At 44.9% G+C, this 23,590-nt stretch overlaps 1 protein-coding gene across 1 annotated transcript in view; it reads left to right on the forward strand.

Moving 5' to 3' along the window:
- Window positions 1–23,590, forward strand: part of NUP153 (nucleoporin 153) — an 83,680-nt gene that overhangs the window by 59,366 nt on the left and 724 nt on the right. Inside the window, 13 exon segments of the mRNA XM_044293364.1 lie at window positions 411–463; window positions 673–787; window positions 1,085–1,213; window positions 1,937–2,032; window positions 2,445–2,466; window positions 2,469–2,528; window positions 2,974–3,099; window positions 5,158–5,760; window positions 9,785–9,982; window positions 11,114–11,902; window positions 15,985–16,710; window positions 19,472–19,729; window positions 20,452–20,605. Of these exon segments, the coding sequence (XP_044149299.1) occupies window positions 411–463; window positions 673–787; window positions 1,085–1,213; window positions 1,937–2,032; window positions 2,445–2,466; window positions 2,469–2,528; window positions 2,974–3,099; window positions 5,158–5,760; window positions 9,785–9,982; window positions 11,114–11,902; window positions 15,985–16,710; window positions 19,472–19,729; window positions 20,452–20,605 (3,329 nt within the window).

Raw genomic sequence — 23,590 nt, forward strand, 5'->3', positions numbered from 1 at the left:
TTCCTGAGAATGGGATGCTCAGTCGGCCTGTCTAAATCCACCGTGGGGACTTCAGAATCTGATCAGTTGGAATCTGACTCCCAACAACCCCGCCTATGGGCTGGTTGAAGAGGCTGCACCGTTTTCCTAGACCAGTGATGTCACGTTTATTGGTCACATTGGCCCATGTGCAGCTCAGCCCCATTACAGTGAATGCAGTACCAAGCACAATCCCTATACAATGTACAGAGCTGTGCCACAGCCTCTTCGAACAGCTGGACGGCGGGGGTGCCAGAACCTGGATCACTACCGATCAGATATTGATGAACTATCCTGATGATAGGTGATCAATATTCTTCTCCCTGAAACCCCCTTTAAACTATTGAACCTATTGAGATGACTTGAGTTAATTCAATATTTTTTAATTTCAGGAACCCCCCAAATATCATGCGTCTGAGGCACCTACGCCACAGCACACAGAAAGGTTTGTATTGCAGTAAATGGTTATCATGTAATCCCTATGGTGTTAAAGGTCTATCTAACTTGTTTGATATGAGTCGGTGATGGCGGTGGGGAATTTATAATAACATTACAAAGCAAAGCTAAACACATTACCTCACAGTTTTCTTGAAAAGAAATGAAGTAAGTTTGTCCCTTGTAGGTAGTGCTTACATTTCCTTTGCCGTTTCGCAGCTTCTCCTACCCCAGGTTCAGTACTCCGGCATCAAACGGCTTTCCTTCAGGAAGAGGTGGAGGCAAAATGATGAGGGACAAAGGCTCCCATTATTCAACAAAGTCAGCAGACGAGGTATGGAGACATCAAGGACGTGGCTTCACTGTTAAAATGTATTTAGAAGTTTGTGCAGTCTTTATTACCTTTTAGACTCAGTTTCTCCTCACATTTGCCATGTGTCGGGGAAGCCTCCTGTGCATCTGTTAAATGTACCTTTTAGGCTCCCGTTACTCTTTGGAGACTCCTTTATTCCATACAGTGACCTATTCCAATACTTTTTATCTCCTGATGGAAATATCTGCAGAATGCAATGTAAAAGAAGCCTTCGGTATCACTGGGTGTCTGATAATCATTTTCTGACTTCCTTTTTAGGAGGTGGAGGCTCCTGATTTGCCAGAAATATCTTTACCAATATGTACGACTGCACTTCCAAAAATTTCCTTTGGTCTGCAGGCCAAGACTACACCGCCTGCTGCTGTTAGTAAATCTGTTTTTAGCACAGTAAGTTTTATTTTGGATTTTAATGCACTTTACTCCTACAGGACATTCTATTGTGTCCTGATTGTGGTGATCCTACAGCAATAGGATGTTTCCAGGATTATGGCTTTTATACCTAGTGTGTGGTTCCTAATAAAGATCATACCTGCTTGTCAGCACTCCCATTTTGTCACCCTAGTGCCTTTTTTAGTGATCTTCTGTCCAGTCCTTTTTTACATCCAGGCCATGGTACGTATACGGTCATGGATGCCGCTGCAAATGGTGACTTGCCTCTGCAATGACATGTCCCCAAGTGGCACACCAGTTCTGGGTCACGTTCCCTGTAGAGATGCACCTTCTGGAGGCTAATTAAAAAGGGCCATAATACTGGAAAACCCCTTTAGGGCCTCTTTCACACGACCGTTTTTTCTATTTACGGGCTGTTTTTTTTTTTTTGTTCTGTATACGGAACCATTCACTTCAATGGTTCCGCAAAAAAATTTAATTTACTCCGTATGCATTCAGAATTAGTTGCCTATGCTAAATAGAAGTTTATATTTCTCACATTATTATTAATTATTGTAATGTATCTAACTGTCCCACCTTTGTAAATTTTGTATTCCCGCACGTTGCTTCTTTCTGTCAGGCCTTTTCTGCCATTTTAAAAATGTACTTTAGTGAAAATATAAACTGTTGGTGAGATCTTCTGAAAACATGAGCTGATATTTTGCTCCCTTTTTTTGGCAGGCACAGGTCACCAACTCCCCAAGCAATCCTGAATTTACTTTCTCATCTCCCATTGTAAAATCAACTGAATCCAATGCACAATCTCGTGGGTCACCTGTAAGTAGTAAGAGCTGATATCGGCCATTGCAGTATTGCTGCATGAGTGTTAATCCTATTGACTGATGCTCTTATGTGGAAATCTTTAGTCTGAGAATGTTTTAGTTTGCATTTTTGGCCGCACGCGTATTTGGTGCTTTTAGAGACTGGTCTCTAAAAGTAAAGTTAGAAAGTGTTAAATAACTGGAACATTACTAGATAAGGCATAGAAAATTTCTTTTTCTTTTTTTTTTTTTTCTGTTTCTATATTTTAAATCGAAAAATTATATGGATTTCCATTACTTTATTATTATTTTTTTTCTATGTTAAATGTACTGCTGCTCCATTCTTCTCTATGGAACTGCTGGAGATAGCAGTCACTATTTGTACACTGCCCACTCATTTTGACACTTAAGTGCATTTCTTTTCACAGGGTGGCTTTACATTTAGTGTGCCGGCATTGAAGTATCATCAGTCTCTCCCCAGACTAGTCAGATACCTGCTGTGAGCAATCCTGGTAAGTAGAATGAGTAGTTGCATGTGATGTATTATTACTGTTATGTACAGGCCTGCAGCAACAGTATACAGCAGTATGCGTCTGCAATAGGGCAAAAATACACATTGGAAAAATTAGTGGAATCTGTGGCTGAACCACCTGGCAGATCCATCTCCAATCCTGTATGTCCCACGGGTCTGATTACTTACCTGGAAGGATATGATATGCTAATGACTGCTGCAGCCAGTCACTGGCCTATGTGCAGAAGCAGTGGTTATGTACACACGTATAGTAGGTCATCCCTGCAGGATGAGTGAATAAGGCTTTGATCTGTGTCAATGGAACAATTTTGCTATAGAAAACCAGATTAATGATTTTCAGTGATTTTAAACACTTTACTACAAGGGTGAACTTCTTATCCTAAGATTTAATAACTGATTGGTTAACACGTTTCTTTGTTCCCAAGTTAAATCCCCTGTTGCGATGAATAACAGCAACGCAAAGAAGACAGAAGAAGAAGAATATAGTGGATTCTGTAAACCTGCAAAGACTTTAAAAGAGGGAAGCGTGCTTGACATTCTGAAAAGTCCAGGTGAGAAATTAAGTTGATGACCTTAAAGGGGTTAACCAGAAATTGCTAATGACTTATCCTCAGGATGCACCCCTGCCGTTCAGATGTTTCGGGGAGCTGCCGCACTCCCCAGAGCTCTGGTGAGAGCAGCCAGCTCCTGGCAGCTTTCCAAGCACAGCATCTTGCATTGTATAGCGTTGACTTGAATGCAACTAGGACATGTGACCAATGTACGGTGACAACACATTCCCTAGGAAGAGGCACTCTTGTTGCAGAAATGACATGATGGTCGTGGAACTGGTCCACTGTATGCGCTGAGTAACATCTACTCTCCTTTTGTCTTGAAGGTTCAAAAAGGCGGGAGAACTTGAAAGGGTTTTCCAGCACTAACAATTTGATGACCAATAGGATAGGTCATCAATGCCAGATTAGTCGGTGTCCAACTCCAGGCTCTCCAAAAATCTACTTTTGGCGGGTGCTGCCTGAACACCAGAAGCAGGATCTAATAGCTGCCAGAACAGGCCTGTGGCCCTTTAGAATCTTCCTGCCTACCTTGCCAACTACTTATATTATAACTTATATTCCGAAAATATATTTAATTGTAATAAGCATATCCATGATTTATAAAACGTTCAAGATAACAAAAAAATATGAAGAATCGGCAGGAAACCGGATGCCGCAATCCACTGGCCATTGCCGCTGCTACACACCAGAAGATGGAAAACATGTCAACTATGCCAGTGATATATATCAGGGTGATTCACCACATAGTAGCCCAGATGTTACTAATCTGAAGTGAATTACATATGGTCGTCACCCTGGTACATAACCACTAGGTAGAGCTCAACTGAACTTTTCTGCAGTTAAAGAAAAAGAATAAAACAAATGCTAGAGTCTAGCAATGGAGGGAAAAGGTTAAACCTTCACAAAAATGAAAAAAAAAAAAAAAAAAACACAAAACCTTATAATAAAGGATGTAGAGGAGCTCATCTGTGGACTTCAGATAGAAAGCAGGAACATACCATGAGACCTGATGGAGGGTAAAAGGCAGCAGGCACAGGACAGGCTAGGAACCTCGACGCACGTTTCACCTCAGCTTCGTCAGGAGGTCCTGTATAATATAGCACTGGCCAGTGGATTGCGGCATCCGGTTTCCTGCTGCTTCTTTTTTTTATTTTTTATCTTGAACATTTTATAAATCATGATATGCTTATTACAATTAAATAAAATATAGTTTTGGAATATTTTAGGCAATCTTTTGTGGTTTGCTTAACAACACTATAGGTCTGTTTTTTTTTTTTGTTTTTTTTTTATATCCCTTGCCCTGGCTTACAGCTGTACATTGAGGCTTGCTTTTTTGGTTCTATACTTGGCATCCTGTGATTGTTAACTTTGATCCCGGCACTAAGAGCCATGGCCCACTGTATAATATAGCCAGTACCCGCAGGTGATGGCACAGGCCCAGCTTCTGAGCCATGGCCATGACTTAGAGGACCTTTCATGGGTCCAGACATCATAAAATAACTAGCAGGTTATGTAGAGAATTGTGCACGAATGTAATATTGCTTACTAGTTTGGGCGCCGCTCTGTTCGCCTTCCAATCGCAGCGGAGAGCATCACAGGGAGAGAAATAAACCTCACCTCCCTGGCTGTGACGCGCTCTGCTGTGATTGGATGGTGCTACAGCCAGGGAGAAGGAGATGCCCATTGAGAAACAGGGCAGTCTCCTCCCCCCCTGTACCGATGCTATTTATTAGCATACCAGGCGGGAAAACTGCAGGAGGGGCACAGCAGGCAAACTGAGCTGCACCCAGATAAGCTAGTAAGCAATATTACATCCGTGCACAGTGCCCTACATATCCTGCTAGTTATTTTATAATGTCTGGACCCATGAAAGGTCCTCTTTAATATTATGGTACAGAGCGTTAACATGCTGGTTGACTTTGCATCAGAGATTCAATGTGTTGTATGAAGTTGTTTTAGTTTTTTCTCCCCTCCATCCACATCTATGTGCACAAGAACATTTTTCTTTTGATGACATGAGTAATAATTTACATAAATTTTCCCATTCCGTTCTAGGCTTTTCTGCTTCAACAAGTTCCCAACAAACTACAACAACTTTTACCCCTTCTAAAAGCACATCATCCCCCCTTGCAAGGCCTCCTGCAGCCTTTGGTGAGAGCAGTAAACAGGCATTGGGCATTTGGTATTGCAGCAAGTGTTTAATCGATAACAAGGCGTCGGACAGTAAATGTGCGTCATGCAGCGCTGCGAAAGAACTGCCATCTGGAGACCAGCGGGAGTCCGCCTCTTCATCATCAAGCACCCCAGTTAAGAAGACAACAACTATGACAAGCATGCGAGGTTTTGGAGACCTGTTTAAAAAGGCTCCTGGAACCTGGGATTGTGATACTTGTTTAGTACAAAACAAATCTGAATCTACAAAATGTATAGCTTGTGAAACTCCCAAGCCTGGGACAGAAGCAAAAGCAGCCTTGCTGTTACTCCCCACAACAAAATCTGATAAGCCCACAGTTCCCGCTGACAATGGTTTAATATCTGCAAGCCTTAAGTTTGAGGAACTGTCCCGGAAGCCTATTGGATCATGGGAGTGCGATGTGTGCCTTGTACAGAATAAAGCAGAAGATGGCAAGTGCGTTGCCTGCACCACCCCTAAACCAGGTTCGTAAGACTATCGGTGCGACTATTTAGTATAAATGAACAAAACCTGCTAATGAGAACCCGTTTACATTGGTCAGTTCGTGTCACCGTTGGTTGGAATCGGAGTGATCGTAGTAATTGACCAATGTAACTGCTAAAAAAAAAAAAAATTGTGGTCAATGAGATGTCTATCTTGATCAGTTTTACCCCCATGCGAGTTATCATTAGCAGTAGTATGATAAGTGAATAGACATTTCTGCTGAGCTCACAGCGTATAGCAGAATAGTCCCTGGGTAAGGGATTATTTACACGGCATGAATGGGTCCGCATACGTTCCGCAATTTTGCATAATGGTGTGGACCTATTCATTTCAAAGGGGCAGCAAAAGATGCGGACAATGTGTCCACATTCGTTGTTCTCTTCCGCGGCCCAGCAAAAAATATAGAGCATGTCCGGACAAGACACGTATCGAGAGGAAAGAGCACAGTCTGGAGCTTACATAGCACATTGCTGCTTCTGCCTGCGCCAGCTCAGCTACAGTCTGGTATAGCACATCAGTGAATGGCAATACATATGAGCACATAGCGAGTGGAGCTGGTACAGGCAGGAGCAGGGATATGTTCTCCAGCCTGTACAATCTAGTGTGAGTGTAAGGCCCCTTGCAGACAAGTGTGTCCGGATGTGCTGCGTCTGCGATCAGGAAAAATCGTGCGAGTAGGTACTCAATTGCAGTCAGTGTTGACTGCGATTGCGTTCCGATGTTCAGTTTTTATCACGTGGGTGCAATGTGTTTTGCACGTGCGTGATAAAAAACTGACTGTCGTACCCAGACCCGAACCCGGACTGCTTCACTGAAATTCAGGTTTGGGATCGGTGTTCTGTATATTTTTCTTTTTTTCTTTAATTCAGAATGCAAAGTAAAAGGTCCATTGTGGGGTTAATAAAAAAATAACTCTCCTCTTCTTTCTCTGGTCGTCTTTCTTCTCCTTCTTGCAGGACCTGGTTAGAAAAGGACCTTCGGTGACGTGAGCGCAGGTCCCGCTGAATGAAGATAGTAGGTTCTTCAATCTTCATTCAGCAGGACCTGCTCTGACGTCACTGCGCTCACCACGTGGTGAGCGTGATGATGGCACCGAAGGTCATTTTCTAGCCAGGTCCTGCAAGAAGAAGAAAAGACCAGCCCGGCTGCGTGATCAAGTGGATGAGGTGAGGGTTTTTTTTTTTTTTTTTTTTTTTTTTTTTTATACCCACAATGGTAAATGGGGTCCAGTGTAACTCATCCCTTGTCTCCTTAGCAACCATACTTGAAAATCACATTTCATCCGCACTTGCGATTTTCACGCATCCCCATTCATTTCTATGGGGCCTGCGTTGCGTGAAAAATGCAGAATATACAGTTGCAAGAAAAAGTATGTGAACCCTTTTGGAATGATATGGATTTCTACACAAATTGGTCATAAAATGTGATCTGATCTTCATCTAAGGATACTTTCACACTTGCGGCAGGACGGATCCGACAGGCTGTTCACCATGTTGGATCCGTCCTGCGGCTATTTCACCGTGACCGCCGCTCCGTACCGCAAAACTAACACGTTAAGTGACCGTGAAGAAGCATGCTTTTCATATGCTTCACTATATGGCACGCAATGCACAGTTAGGGAGCGGCAATACTTATACTTTCCATTGTGTTGTGTTCCGCTGTTACAGGGAACGCAACGCCCATGGTTAACCTAACCTCTCACTGATAACTGATTAAGTAAATGTTTTTTTGCAGGACTAGAGACACTTGTAGAAGGGAATGGATAGTCAATAGTTCAAGACTGAAGGTGTGAACCATTTGAAAAACTGCTGTCATTCAGCTAAGGCTGTAAAAACTTTAAACATGACTATGGGATTCTACTAGGGAAATCATGTTGTGTTTTTTTTTTTTTTTTAAATGCCCCTTCCTGGATCCTCCCACTGCCCTATCTTCAGCACACAAAGGAGAAGGCAGCAGCTTCCTAGCCAGTAGTTCTGTGGTGGTGACATGTATGTTGCCTTTCTTTCCTTCAAGGAATGTATAAAATACATTTGCATATTAAATACAGAGGAGTCGGCAGTACTAAAAACTGAGTCGGAGCATTTATCTACAGACTCCACAGCCTTGTACCCCTAGACTAATGACATCTCAAAGAGCTAATTAAAGTGAGGTGTCAGCCAACTGTAGTCCAATCAATGAGATGAGATTAGAGGTGTTGGTTACAGCTGCCCTGCCCTATAAAAAAACACACACCAGTTCTGGGTTTGCTTTTCACAAGAAGCATTGCCTGATGTGAATGTTGCCTCGCACAAAAGAGCTTTCAGAAGACCTACGATTAAGAATTGTTGACTTGCATAAAGCTGAAAAAGGTTATAAAAGTATCTCCAAAAACCTTGCTGTTAATCAGTCCACAGTAAGACAAATTGTCTATGAATGGAGAAAGTTCAGCACTGCTGCTACTCTCCCTAGGAGTGGCCGTCCTGTAAAGATGACTGCAAGAGCACTGCTTAATGAGGTGAAGAAGAATCCTAGCGTGACTTACAAAATTCTCTGACATATGCTAACATCCCTGTTAGCAAATCTACTATACGTAAAACACTAAACAAGAATGGATTTCATGGGAGGATACCACTGCTGTCCAAAAAAACCCATTGCTGCACGTTTACAGTTTGCACAAGAGCACTTGGATGTTCCACAGCAGTACTGGCAAAATATTCTGTGGACAGATGAAACCAAAGTTGAGTTGTTTGGAAGAAACACACAAAACTATGTGTGGAGAAAGAGGCACACCAACATCAAAACCTCATCCCAACTGTGAAGTATGGTGGTTTGGGGCTGCTTTGCTGCATCAGGGATTGGATGGATTGTTATCAAAGGAAAAATGAATTCCCAAGTTTTTCAAGACATTTTGCAGGAGAACTTGAGGCCACCAGCTGAAGCTCAACAGAAGATGGGTGTTGCAACAGGACAACAACCCAAAGCATAGAAGTAAATCAACAACAGAGTGGCTTAAACAAAATAAAATACGCCTTCTGGAGTGGCCCAGTCAGTCTTGACCTAAACCCGATTGAGATGCTGTGGCATGACCTCAAGAAAGCGATTCACACCAGACATCCCAAGAATATTGCTGAACTGGAGGTTCAACCAGTTATTAAATCCAAGGGTTCACATACTTTTTCCACTTGCACTGTGAATATTTACATAGTCTATTCAATAAAAACATAACGTTTAATTCTTTGTGTGTTATTAGTTTAAGCAGACTGTGATTGTCTATTGTGATCAGATCACATTTTATGACCAATTTGTGCAGAAATCCATATCATTCCAAAGGGTTCACATACTTTTTTCTTGCAACTGTAGAACATGCTGCGATTTTCACGCAACGCACAAGTGATGCAGAGAAATCACCGCTCATTGAAGTGAATGGGTCCGGATTCAGTGCGGGTGCAATGCGTTCACCTCACGCGCAGAATTCTCGGCCTAAGGATTCCGAAGCTCTTCACTTGAAGATTAGTTTTAATAAACTTTAGCTAAAAGTTTTAGATATAGTTTATCAATTAACAAAAGCGAAAAATGAAGTCAATCAAATCAGTATGTGGTGTGACCACCATTTCCCTTAAAATCATGTAAATATACAAATCGACAGCACTCCAGACTTGCAGGTGAAATAAGTGATTTTTATTCAGCCATACTTGGTTATAACAAATTCAGGCAATGTTTTGTGCTAAATGTAGCCCTTCATCAGGCCTGGTATATAATTGCAATCCTGTGGACGCCAGCGCTGTCAGTATGTGTTGTGCCCACCATTTCCCCCTCAAATCAGCATCGCTTCTTCTAGATACATTTGCGATTAATTTTTCAGAGAATTTGATATCGGGCAATAAATACGGTGATGAAGGAAAGTGTTGATATGTATTCATTTCTAAAACAGTTTAACATATTTAAATAGGGTCTGTTGCACATTAGCAGAAACTGAGTAGAGAACAGTTTTAACAGTATGACTAATGCCTTTTATTTTACATTTAGGAACGTCTGCTACTGTAAGTACTTCTGCACTTCTGACTTCTGCACCTGCAACTCAGAATCAACTTGGACTCTTGGATCAGTTCAAAAAGCCAGCTGGAACCTGGGAATGTGATGTCTGTCTTGTAAATAATAAACCAGAAGCTGTAAAATGTGTCGCCTGCCAGAGTGCCAAACCGGGAAGCAAAACTGAGCCAACAGGTGGGAGCTACAAGTTCTGTGCTTAAAGGGACACTAGACCTAGCAATTAATGCTAAAAGTTAATGAGAAATATAGTGGGCTTCACCGTTTGTCAGGGTTGTGGGGGTGAAGTCTGTAGAAATGTACCTTCTCTGACTAGCTTACAAAAAACTCAGTAATGTATTAAAGGGGTTGTCCGGGTTCAGAGCTGAACCCGGACATACCCTTATTTTCACCCCGGCAGCCCTCCTGAGCCTGGCATCGGAGCATCTCATGCTCCGATGCGCTCCCGTGCCCTGCGCTAGATAGCGCAGGGCACAGGCTCTTGTGTTTTCAATAACACACTGCCGGGCGGTAACTTCCGCCCAGCAGTGTGTTCGGTGACGTCACCGGCTCTGAGGGGGCGGGCTTTAGCTCTGACCTAGCCGTTTTACTGGCTAGGGCAGAGCCAAATCCCGCCCATCAGTGCCGGTGACGTCACCGGGCTGCCTGTCAGCCCCATAGAGAGCCCGATATGTCACCGGAACTCAGAAAAATGCCTTTGCCCTGCGCGATTTAGTGCAGGGCAAAGGAGAGCATCGGAGCATGAACTGCTCCGATGCTCATGTCAGGGGGGCTGCCGGGGTGAAAATGGAGGGATGTCCAGGTTCAGCTCTGAACCTGGACAACCTCTTTAACTCAAATAAATTAAACAGGGTTTTCGACTGGTGATAGAAAATCAGTTCTCACCTCTCCTGTGTTCTCTCCTGACCATATACTATAATCAGGGTGTTCTAGTGGTAATAGATAATCAGTTCTCACATCTCCTGTATACTCTTCTGTAATCTATACTAGGTATCTTCATGCTGCTCTAAGTCCCTTAGTTATAATGCTTGAAACCCTGCTGCACATGCTCAGTAGTAAGTTCTTGGTTATTGGAGGTCCCAAAGCAGTGAATGGAGAAAGCTGCACTTCTGCAGCTTTCTTTCTATTCTTTGCGGGGTGGCCCCACTCTTTAGATGGGTGCAAATCTTAGAGGCTGGATTGCACCTATATACAAACTTGTATATCTGTTATGGACTAGTTGAGTATTAGCCCTCAACTGAGCTTGAAAAATCAGTACTCTTTGGTGTGGGGTTTTGTTTTTAGATCATTTTATTTCTTTTCTCGTAGGATTTGGTACATCTGGTTTGAGTGAATCCACACTTCCGACCATTAAGTTTGGGTTACCATCATCTAGCAACTCTGGAGAACTTAAGTCAAGTGCCTCCACGGACTCTTTAACATCTGCTTCAGGTGGATTTTCTTTCCCGAAATTTTCTGGAGAGATTAAGTTTGGTATAAGTTCTTCCTCTTCTAAGTCAACAGAGGAAAAGAAAGATACAGGCTTTAAATTTGGGACAGCAACGGAAGAGAAGAAAGAAACCGGCTTTACATTTGGGACTCCTAGTTCTACCAACAGTTCAAGTTCAACATCAAACTTATTTTGCTTTGGCAAGCCTGCCGAAAAGGACGCTACTGCTAAACCAGGTGATACTCCATTTGGGTCTGCACCCAGTGCATTGTCTTCTGCCCTTAAACCAGACACTTCAGAAGGTCTTACTTCTAATGAGAAATCTAATTTGACAGTGTCTTTTGGCTTCAAGGAGCTGGAAGAGAAGGAGACTCCTGTGTCAAGTGGCTTTACTTTTGGTAAAACAGAGCAAAAAGAGACCACGTCTCCTTTTGTTTTTGGGAAAAAAGATGAGAAATCTGAAATTAGCACAACAACAGCATCCGTTTTTGGATCAAAGAATGAGGGGGAACAGCCAAAGCCATTTTTGTTTGGCAAGCCGGAAGCAGCCAAAGCTGATGCTCCATCGGTCTCTTTTAGTTTTGGTGTGCCTAACACTGCAGAGAAGAAGGATGCAGATCAGGCCGGAAAACCTGTCTTTTCTTTTGGCCTTCCTACTCAAACCACAGGTAACTGCTAACTTCTGACATTCGACCAACCTACGCTCCCACTCAGATTTTTAATAGTTTTACACTTCCATAATTTAAAAAAGATATACCCTGTATAAGGTGTCTGTGTCAAAAATGCCCCCTCCCCCCTGACAAGGGGCGAGGCTTCCCATTAAAGGGGGGCCTAAGTTGTGCCATCTTGCGCCAAAATGGTCTTAGTTCTGTTATAAAAAATCTGGTACAGAGTCTGAGAAAAGAGTCTATCCCTGCCCCAGATTTATCATCCAGCCTGAGCCACAGTGATCGGGTACAGGTCTAGACTGCGTACTGTAAGATTAGAAAATCTGGACCCTTGTCTACTGGACAGATGAACCTTACGAACCGTTCTTATGCTGTCCAGTTGCTACCCCTCTGGTCTTAAAGGGGTTCTCAGATAATTAAGAAAATGAAAATACTTAAATATTACTTTATTATAAATATATTCCCAAACACCTTTTATTAGTTATAATGGATCATTTTATCAGGGGAGCAATCATTAGGAAAAACCAAATGGCCTCTGTCCTATTAGTACACACAAAACCTTTCCTAATCACATAGCACACGTTACTTCACAACAGTGAGGTAAAAGAGCTGCCTCATCATCCTCCTCCTACTTGTCAGGGATTATGATCCTGAATACAGTTTAAAGGGAATCTGTCACTAGAATCATCACCATTAAACTAAAACTATTGTCTTGTAGCACTTACTACCTCCTTTCCAGACGTGTTTTTCTTTCCTTGCTGCTTGGTTTCTAGCTCGAAAAAAATCCACTTTATTCCTTATACAAATAAGGCAGTAAGGTGCCCAGAGGTAGGGGTGGGCGATATGGCCTAAAATCTATATTGCGATATAATTTTAAGCATGTGCGATATGCGATATATATTGCGATATATTGTTTTCTATATTGGGGGGGGGGGTGTTTAAATTTTATTTATTTTTTACTTTTTATTTATTAACTATTGGCCTCCTTAAGGGCTAGAACCCTTGTCATATTCACCCTAATAGAGCTCTATTAGGGTGAATAGGACTTTACACTCTCCCTGCTGCCCTGTGCATAGTGCACACAACAGCAGGGAGCTGACCATGGCGGCAGCCTCTGATCTGCCCCCCCCCCCCAGCCTCTGATCTGCCCCCCTTCCCCAGCCTCTGATCTGCCCCCCTTCCCCAGCCTCTGATCTGCCCCCCTTCCCCAGCCTCTGATCTGCCCCCCAGCCTCTGATCTGCCCCCCAGCCTCTGATCTGCCCCCAGCCTCTGATCTGCCCCCCAGCCTCTGATCTTCTCCCCAGCCTCTGATCTTCTCCCCAGCCTCTGATCTTCTCCCCAGCCTCTGATCTTCTCCCCAGCCTCTGATCTTCTCCCCAGCCTCTGATCTTCTCCCCAGCCTCTGATCTTCTCCCCAGCCTCTGATCTTCTCCCCAGCCTCTGATCTTCTCCCCAGCCTCTGATCTTCTCCCCAGCCTCTGATCTTCTCCCCAGCCTCTGATCTTTTCCCCAGCCTCTGATCTTTTCCCCAGCCTCTGATCTTTTCCCCAGCCTCTGATCTTTTCCCCAGCCTCTGATCTTTTCCCCAGCCTCTGATCTTTTCCCCAGCCTCTGATCTTTTCCCCAGCCTCTGATCTTCTCCCCAGCCTCTGATCTGCCCCCCTTCCCCAGCCTCTGATCTTCTCCCCAGCCTCTGATCTGCCCCCCTTCCCCAGCCTCTGATCTTTTCCCCAGCCTCTGATCTTTTCCCCAGCCTCTGATCTTTTCCCCAGCCTCTGATCTGCCCCCCTTCCCCAGCCTCTGATCTGCCCCCCTTCCCCAGCCTCTGATCTGCCCCCCTTCCCCAGCCTCTGATCTGCCCCCCTTCCCCAGCCTCTGATCTGCCCCCCTTCCCCAGCCTCTGATCTGCCCCCCTTCCCCAGCCTCTGATCTGCCCCCCTTCCCCAGCCTCTGATCTGCCTCCCTTCCCCAGCCTCTGATCTGCCCCCTCCCCAGTATTAATCATTGGTGGCAGTGGCCACAGGGTCCCCCTCCTCCCCCCCATCATTGGTGGCAGTTTGCAGTTCCGATCGGAGCCCCAGCAGTGTAATGCTGGGGCACCGATCGGTTACCATGGCAGCCAGGAGTCACGCTGCTGAAGTCCAGGCTGCCATGGTATGTTAGTGAGCAGAGAGCAGCGCATTATACTCACGTGCGCTGTGGCCGCCGGTCGCTCCTTCTTCTCATAGGTCTGTGCGGCGCATTGCTAATGCTGTAAGCATTAGCTATCCGCCGCACAGACAGAAGAAGGAGCGACCGCCGGCCACAGCGCACGTGAGTATAATGCGCTGCTCTCTGCTCACTAACATACCATGGCAGCTAGGACTACAGCAGCGTGACTCCTGGCTGCCATGGTAACCGATCGGAGCCCCAGCATTACACTGCTGGGGCTCCGATCGGAACTGCAAACTGCCACCAATGATGGGGGGGGGGGGGGACCCTGAGGGATATGGCCGGCACATTCATTGGTAGTGCAGTGGCCACAGTCCCTCCCCTCCTCCTCCTACTCTGTCCTCATTGGTGTTCAGCGGCAGCCGCGCACAGTGGGGAGGGAGAGACTCCCTCCTCCTCCCTCCGCTGTGCCGGCCGGCTCAGAACATGGTGCGCGCGATCATATCGCGGTCCGGCGATATAGGCGATATGGCGAAAATCCATATCGTGGCCCAAATTCATATCGCATATCGCCTATATCGCCTATACCGCCCACCCCTACCCAGAGGGGCGTTATTTTTGTTCAAAGGCGCCCAGGAACACCCCCATTGAGGGCCCAGGCCCGCCTTCCAGCAGAGCCCAAGCACCTCTCCTCGGCTCATACTCTACGCCCCCCAGCAGCGCAGTTGTCGTCTCCCCCGCCCCACCCATAGCACTAACAGCAGATAACCCCACCCACCCTTGCTTTCAGCGCCGATGACAAATCTCGCTGCGCTTCTTCTCTTCCAGCAGAGGATGAAACCGTCACTGGGCTCGGCGCATGCCCAGTAAAACATTTGAGGCTGATTCCCTCAGTTGAACCGGAAGAGTGGAGGCGCAGGCAGTGTTTGGAACTGAGGGCATCAGCCTCAAATGTTTTACTGGGCATGCGCCGAGCCCAGTGATGGTTTCATCCTCTGCTGGAAGAGAAGAAGCGCAGCGAGATTTGTCAGCAAGCAAGGGTGGGCAGGGTTATCTGCTGTTAGTGATATAGGGGGGGGGGGGGGCAACGGGCTGCTAGGTGCATAGTGTATGAGCTGAGGAGAGGCGTGCTTGGGCTCTGCTGGAGGGCGGGCCTGGGAACTCAATGGGGGTGTTCCCGGGAGCCTTTGAACAAAAATAACGCCCCTCTGGGCACCTTACTGCCTCATTTGCATAAGGAATAAAGTGGATTTTTTTTTCCAAGATAGAAACCAAGCAGCGAGGAAAGAAAAACACGTCCGGAAAGGAGGTAGTAAGTGCTACAAGACAATAGTTTGTTTAATGGTGATTATTCTGGTGACAGTTTCCCTTTAATAAAATCTTCAGCTGAATCTCTGGGAATGGAGTTCATGCTGCTCTGAAGTAACTTGTCCTCCTGTGTGATTAGGACAGGTTTTGTGTGTACTAATAGGACGGCAGACATTTATTTTCTCCTAATGATTGCTCCCTAGACAAAACGATCCATTATAACTAATGAAAGGTTTTTGGGGAAAATATTTATAATAAAGTAACATTTTAAGTATTTTCATTTTCTTAATTCCCGGAGAACCCTTTTAACACCCCACAGCCACTGAGAAGGGTTTCCGCGGGCTTCCGGTCCGTGCCTCCGCAGCACGAAGTTCACACCTGCTGTTTGCAGTCTGCAACACGGGCTCGATGACCATACAGTTGTGTGAATGGGCCCTTAAGAGGAATATTCTGCAAAATGATCAGCCATGCATGTATTCTATGGTTAGCCCCTTCAAGATGGCTTTTCAGGGAATTCCCTAATACAATGATACTGTATCCCTAATATTATGTGCCAAATCATAGTTTGATCAGAGTCTAACTAAGCTTTCTTTTTTTTTTTCCCTTTCTTTCCCCTATTTAGTAAACACAGGAGCCACAAAAGTATTTGGATTTCAGAGTAATGGATCCTCTACCACAACTCAGCCAAGCAGTATTGGAAGTTCTGGCAGTGCGTTTGGCAGTGTGCAGCAGCCTAGCACCCAGACAAGCACCAGTGGCATATTTGGAAGTTCTGTGCTGTCTAACAGTACATCTGCTCCCAGTGGCTTTGGCTCCCCTGCTCCAGCTAGTGCTCCCCCCAGCACTGGGTTTAGCACATCTGCAGCATTACCAGCTGCCACTGGCTCTACCAGTCTACTAAGTAGTGCAACAGCTTTGAACACACCAGCAAATTCCAGCACGATATTTGGAAGTGCAGCTCCTTCCATTGCTGCTTCTAGCTCCAGCAGTGTGTTTGGCAGCGCCGCCCCTGTAAATACAACTAGTGCAAGCAGTGTATTTGGTGCTTCCACAAACACGTCGGCAAGTTCCAGCAGTTTGTTTGGCAATTCAAATGCATCCTCCAACTCTTCAGCCACGCCCTTTGTTTTTGGACAACCTGCCACCACAGCGAACACCTCCATGTTTGGCAATCCGAATGAATCGAAGTCTACTTTTGTTTTCTCTGGGCAGGAAGGTCAACCAGTGGTGACCTCTACAAGCACCGCTCCGGCTGCTGCATCACCTTTTGTCTTTGGAGCAAATGCTCAAAGTACCCCAGCAGCCCCAAGCTTCAACTTCACAGGAGCAAACACGTCAAATGTACCAGGTAAGTTCTTCATTACGCTGTGTTCTCTTGAGGTCTCCTTTAATTAGAAGAACGATCCAGTCTCCAGATTTCAGTATTTTGGGCCATAAAGGAATTTTTTTTTTTTAAACATGGGTCTTCTGTGTTAAAGAAATTTAATATTGTATGTTAGGGGGCACCCACTGCCGTTAAGCCAGTAGCAGTGCATAGTATAGTGTCACATCCAGGGCTCTCATAATTTCTTATAGTAACTGATAGGAGTAATAGGACCATTCTCTCAATGTCTTTTTCCGGATGCCCTGCTTGAGCCATCCCCCACTTTAGGCCTCTTAAACCCGAGCGCGTTTTCTGCACGGGTGCAATTCATGACGTGAACGCATTCCACCCGCACTGAATCCGGACCCACTCATTTCTATGGGGCTGGGCACACGAGTTGTGATTTTCACGCATCAAAATCGCAGCATGTTCTATATTGTGCGTTTTTCATGCCCCATAGACGTGAATGGGGCTGCGTGAAAATCGCAAGCAAGTGTGGATGCGGTGCGATTTTCACGCACTGTTGCTAGGTGATGATCGGGACGGGGACCCGATCATTATTATTTTCCCTTATAACATGGTTATAAGGGAAATAATAGCATTCCTAATACAGAATGCATGGTACAATAGGGCTGGAGGGGTTAAAAAATTTTTTTAAAATAATTTAACTCATCTTAATCCACTTGTTCGCTCAGCCTGGCTTCTCTTCGGTCTTAACTTTGCTGTGCACAGGAAAAGGACCTGTGGTGACGTCACTACGCTCATCACATGATTCGTCACATGATCCATCACCATGGTAAAAGATCATGTGATGAGCGCAGTGACGTCATCAAAGATCCTATTCCTCAAAGAAGACGACAGAAGAGACGCCGGCCGCGCAAACAAGTGGATTAAGGTGAGTTAAATTATTTTTTACTTTATTTTTTAACCCCTCCAGCCCTATTGTACCATGCATTCTGTATTCAGAATGCTATTATTTTCCCTTAAAACCATGTTATAAGGGGAAATAATACAATCTACACAACCTTGAACTCAAACCTGAACTTCAATGAAGAAGTTCGGGTCTGGGTACCACATTGTTTTTTATCATGCGCATGCAAAACGCATTGCACCCGCGCGATAAAAACTGAACAACGGAATGCAATTGCAGTCAAAAGTGACTGCAATTGGGTACCTACTCGTGCGGGTTTGCCGCAATGCACCCGGAACTCATCCGGACAAAAAAACATGATGCCCGTGTAAAAGAGGCCTTAGCCTGCCTTCTAAGCAGGGGGCAACTGCAAACATCCGCTCTTGTTTTATTGAACCCTTGTATTACAATGACTGCTATTCATGTCAATGAGTTTGAAACAGATGGCAGTCTGAGCTTCCTCCAGCAATGAGAGCTGATCACTAGGGGTGTTATGTGTTTTAATAGCTGATTTCACAGAGCTCTGCTATATAATTTGAGTTAAAATGTGCTCCCGATCAACATAAACAGTACAGACTTCATCCATGTAGATGAAGCTTCTGCGTAAAGACAACTGGTGGTAACACAAATGTGAATAGAACTCATTAACACAGCATTTTGAACACATTATGATTACTGTATTTTTCGTCCTATAAGACACCTACCTTCCCCCCTCTCCCCTCCCAAAGTGGGGCGGGGGAGAATGCTGCAACCGTCCGGTGAATATGCTGAGAGGGAGGAGGGGCTGGGGGCCGGCATCTGTTTCTGTAATCGCAGCGGGGGTCCGGTGCAGTCACTGTATTTTACTACACCAGGCCCCGCTCTCTGTAGTATACGGTAATCATATCTAACTTGTGGGTATTGTTAAAGTATTCCAATTATCTAGCGCTGTACTACTTACAACTAACTTCTTGGCAGGCAGGAGGCCGGACGGGTGCTTGTAGCGTAGCTCACTGCGCCTGCGCCGCCCACTTGATGACTGAAGCAGGCGTAGTGAGCTATGCTACGAGCGCCCACCCGGCCTCCTGACTGCCAAGAAGTTAGTTGTAACTAGTACTGCACTAGATTTAAGATTATTGGAATACTTTAAACAATAGCCACAAGTTAGATATGATAACCGTATACTACAGAGAGCGGGGCCCGGTGTAGAAGAATACCGGGCCCCGCTGCCATTACAGAAACAGATGCCGGCCCCCATTCACTACACAGGGACACTGTTATGGGGGAATCTGTGGATGATGCATAAGATGCTATATATGAGCCATCCACAGATGCCCCCATAACGGTGCCTCAAAACCCACCAAAAGCACATCTTTTAGTTCAAAATATTTTTTTCTTATTTTCCTCCTCCAAAACCCAGGTGCGTCTTATGGGTATTGGGTATTATAGGGCGAAAAATACGGTAGTACTGACACAGATTTGTCATTGTTAAACATTTTCTTCTGGGTTGCATGTAATATAATACATTGCAGGCTGCATGATCCCGTTCTGTCCTCATTCCAGCAGTCTAACTCTCGGACGTCGTCTTCTCATGAAAGCTAATCTTAGTTCAGATCTAAAAAAATAAATAAAAAATGTATAAAGTAAACCTAAATCAAATAGGATTTATTTTATTTTTTTAAATCTTGGGTGAGTGCTCATCCTGTGTAAGCTGTAACAGGGCCATATGGAAAATATACATCTCCATTCCTAATTAATCTGAATATGCACAATGGAAATATAGATCGTGGTGGGGGGGGTTACAGGAGTCTGGATGACAATTACATTTATACGTGTTCTTTTCTTCCCCCTCTTCAGGTACCAACTCCTCTCCCTTTATCTTCGGTGGTGCAGCTGCCCCTGCTGCGACTACCACCTCTGTTCCAGCATTTGGTAAACCTGCCAGTCAGGCAAATGCCCCCCCAGTCTTCGGCTCCTCGACATCTACTAGTTTGTTTCCCAGTTCTTCTCAGAATGTCCCTGCTTTTGGATCACTGACTAGCAACGTGCAGGCACCAGTGTTTGGGCAGCAAAGCTCTCAACCTGCTTTTGGATCCAGTGCAGCTCCTGCTAGTGGTACGTGTCCATCTGTGATTGTAATGGTATTAGTGAAAGTGGAGCTCCGAGAAACAGCACAGCAGTGAAACTGTTGGAATTTTTCATTCATTGAGAGACCAACTGTTTTAAAGGCCTGAGAGCAGAAGACTCTGCAGCCCTGGTGGGACTGGTTATAGGACTGATTATCAGGCACTAGCCAATTATTGAGTCCATAGTAGCATAATATCACCTTGACATGTTGACAGTTCTGTTACTGTGTCTAGAATATTTTAAGGGTTTGTCCTTGGTTTTTTTTCTTCTCACCCAGCAGGGCTTGTGAAAGGGAGTATACTTACCTGCTGCCCGCACTTAGTTCCAGCTCCATGGATCCCAGGCTGTCTTCACTGCATTTTGGTCCTCCCATGTAAACTTGCCATCCGTGACCCAGCGGCGATGTACCACTTGGGGACACGTCGCCTGAGGCCATTCATTGACTGCAGTTTCACACTTGACTCCCATCCGTGCGGAAGGTATACACGTGAGGACCAAAAATGCAGTGAAGGTGGCTCCACAGTGGGGAGCATGAACGTGTACTTCCCTTCACAGGTTTTGCTTGGGGGACATGCGCTTCTCCTTCAAAGCCAACTTTGATTTCAGTGTTGACCTTTGTTTCATGACACTACTAGGGTTTACCATTTGTCGGTTTCAGTCTCAATGTACCCTCTTCCCTTTGATCATGTTACACAACTCTTTTCTTTCAGGTTCTGGATTTCCGTTTGGGAGCTCAAACTTCAACTTTACAAGTGGGAATTCACCAGGAGTTTTCCAATTTGGTGCAAATTCTGCCTCTACCCCAGCACAGCCTGCAAACTCTTCATTTGTCTTTAACCAGGCGCCCCCTACATTTAATATGGGGTGAGTATTTGCCATTATGATTTGTGTTCAGGTTTACGGCTCATGCACATTGCCATGCCCGTATTGCGGCCCGCAAACAGCGGGTCTGCAATACACAGGCACCGGCCATTTGTGCATCGCATCACGGATACGAACCCATTCACTTGAATAGATCCGCAATGCTGAACGGAGGCACAGAGCTTTACGGAAGCAGTACTTTTGGACCGTCTGATGCGGATCGCAGGCCCCATTCAAGTGAATGGGTCCTGCCTCCGCATATGGTGGGCCTACAGTTGGTGCGCATGCATTGCGGACCGCAATTTGCAGTCCACAGCACATGCCTATCCGGCAACTGTGTATAGGACATGACATCTGTTGTATACGTTTACTCTCATTGCTATACAGATAGAGGACTGCTTAAAAATCTGACCTTCCTGCCTCAAATACACACATTTTACTTTTCATCAGTAGCTCACCCCCCAGTGGTCTGGCAGCTGTTGTCCCTTCTTTTTATGTCTACTTAGTCTGACTATTTAGGAAAGGGATTATATTCCTGTATAATAAGGCCTCATGCACTCAACCATATTTCTCGTGCTTTTCACATCTGCATTTTTTGCGTATTGCATGCGGACTCCTTCATTACTGTGGTGTTCCAAAAAAAGATTGTCCACATCCATGCCCCTTATGTTCCGCATACAAAAGAAATTAGAATGTCCATTTTCAGGACAAGAATAGGCATTTTTACAATTGTGTGGGGCGAGGGGAAAGTGAGGGACTTGCATTGCCAATATCAGTGTTTTGCGGACTGCAAAACAGATCCGGTCGTGTGCATGAGGCCTAAGGGTGCTGTGACATTTGTAAAGTGATCTCTCAACGAAATCATGGAAAGCTATGCTTTGCGTATAGTGTGCTTCTCAGTTTGCTGATATGATTCAGTGTGAACGGTTGTACCTTTTTATAGTGTAGATGCCTATTTGTTGTCCTATGATCCTAACCCCTTCCTCACCATGTTGTATAAATGTACGGCAGCTAGTGGTATGCTAGTCCCCAGAGCTGCCATTTTATTTATGGTCTACCTTATCCGACAGTTGCAGTTAGATCTGCACAGCGTCCAGATTGAGCTTTAACAGTCTCTAGTCTGGATGCCGTCATTTGAATCCGGCAGGTACAGGTCCTGATGGGTGCAGCCAGACCAGAGGCTGTTAGTTACCTGCAGCACAGGAATATGCACGCCTATCCGTAATAAACACACTCTGGTCTGTCTGTGATTTGGGGCTTTTATAACCAACATGCACAAAATGAAGTACTCTGTGTGACTCAAACATGTTTTGCATCTGAGTCAGCTGTTGTCACACACAAGGTAAGTTATGACCGACATGACCACTTCCAAAATCCACCATACATGCATGGAAGATGTCTGGTGTTTAAAGATGGCACCCGCTCCAGAGCAGAGCGAGCACCATTGCTAGCAGGTTAATGCAGCAGACATCCATGGCTAATGTGACCACGATCTAAGAGACCGGAAACCCAGAAGCACACGCTTCTATTGCAGGAAAACCTCCCCTGAGCGGGAACAAACACCTTCCCCATTCTCTGCCCGGAGACCATTCAGGATTGCCCCTTTCCTCAAAATAAAAAATTATGAGCATCATGCATTTGAAAAACTCCTGTACTATTAAAATATAAAACTGTTTTTTCAACACTTTACCGGAAAAATTAAACAAAGTCACACCAAACTCTTATAAACAAAAACTACAGATTGTCATGCAAAAAATGATCCCTCAAACATCTCCGTAGACACACAGGTGAAACTCGAAAAATTAGAATATCGTGCAAAGTTTATTTATGTCAGTAATGCAACTTAAAGGGTGACACTAACATATGAGAGAGACTCATTCCATGCAAAGTGAGATATTTCAAGCCTTTATTTGTTATAATTTGGATGATTATGGCTTACAGCTTATGAAACCCCAAAGTCACAATCTCGGGTACCCTTTGCTCAGGGGGTATGGATTAATTAGCTGACTAGAGTGTGACACTTTGAGCCTAGAATATTGAACCTTTTCACAAAATTCTAATTTTAAGCTGCATTAATGCAATTCCTTTTAAGTTGCATTACTGAAATAAATGGACTTTTGCACAATATTCTAATTTTCCGAGTTTCATCTGTAACTATAAAAATTAAGCTTTTATTAAAACTAGTTATAGCTCCAGGAAGGCAGGGAGCAAAAAATGTAAATACGGAAAATTGCTGTGTCAGGAAGGGGTTAACTCTGGCTTCCAATTTGGTCTAGTCTACCCCAGAATTGGTTTAATTTTGCTCCTTCACCTTAAGTCTCATCTTCTATGTACAGACCAGAGATCACAATGACGCCTGTTTAGGCCATTTTACCCCCTAAAAAAGTATTGCGCATATTACTACACGTTGGACTTTTCCCTGCCATTCATGATCGCAGGGCGTGCTGTGAACAGTGCAGACAGCGCAACAATACTGCTGGTGCCTGAAATATCCAATAACAAAGCCCCCGTACAGCAAGGAGCTTTGTTATTGGCCGGGCTCCGGCCCATTCAGAACACCGCTCTAAAGACGTTGAGGGAGATTTGTGTAACGGTGCGTGATCTTCACGGGGTGGCACCAAGTGGGGTAAGCAGCCTCCTGGTGGGCAGTGGATATTAGTTAATGTTGGATTGGGTTTTCCAAGCCCCTGGGAGGGCTGTAGAGTTAATGCAGAGCAAGCAGTTATAGCCAAGTGATAACGTACAGGGACGTTAGATACAGTATATTGGACTATAACTTCCTGCTGAGGATTCACTCCAGACCCTCCCAGGGGTTTATTAACCCTATCCTGGATGGAGGGGAGTTCTGGTATTGACGCTTGTGACGACTCCTGGTTTTGGCTAACCATCCATGATGGAATCACTGATCGAACACTGACTGTGAATTTTGACTTAGGGCTCATGCAGACAAACAGTTGCCATCCGTTCCATGCATTGGGGACGGCAAAT

The sequence above is a fragment of the Bufo gargarizans genome, chromosome 5 (genome assembly GCF_014858855.1).
Source record: "Bufo gargarizans isolate SCDJY-AF-19 chromosome 5, ASM1485885v1, whole genome shotgun sequence".
Classification (NCBI taxonomy): domain Eukaryota; kingdom Metazoa; phylum Chordata; class Amphibia; order Anura; family Bufonidae; genus Bufo; species Bufo gargarizans.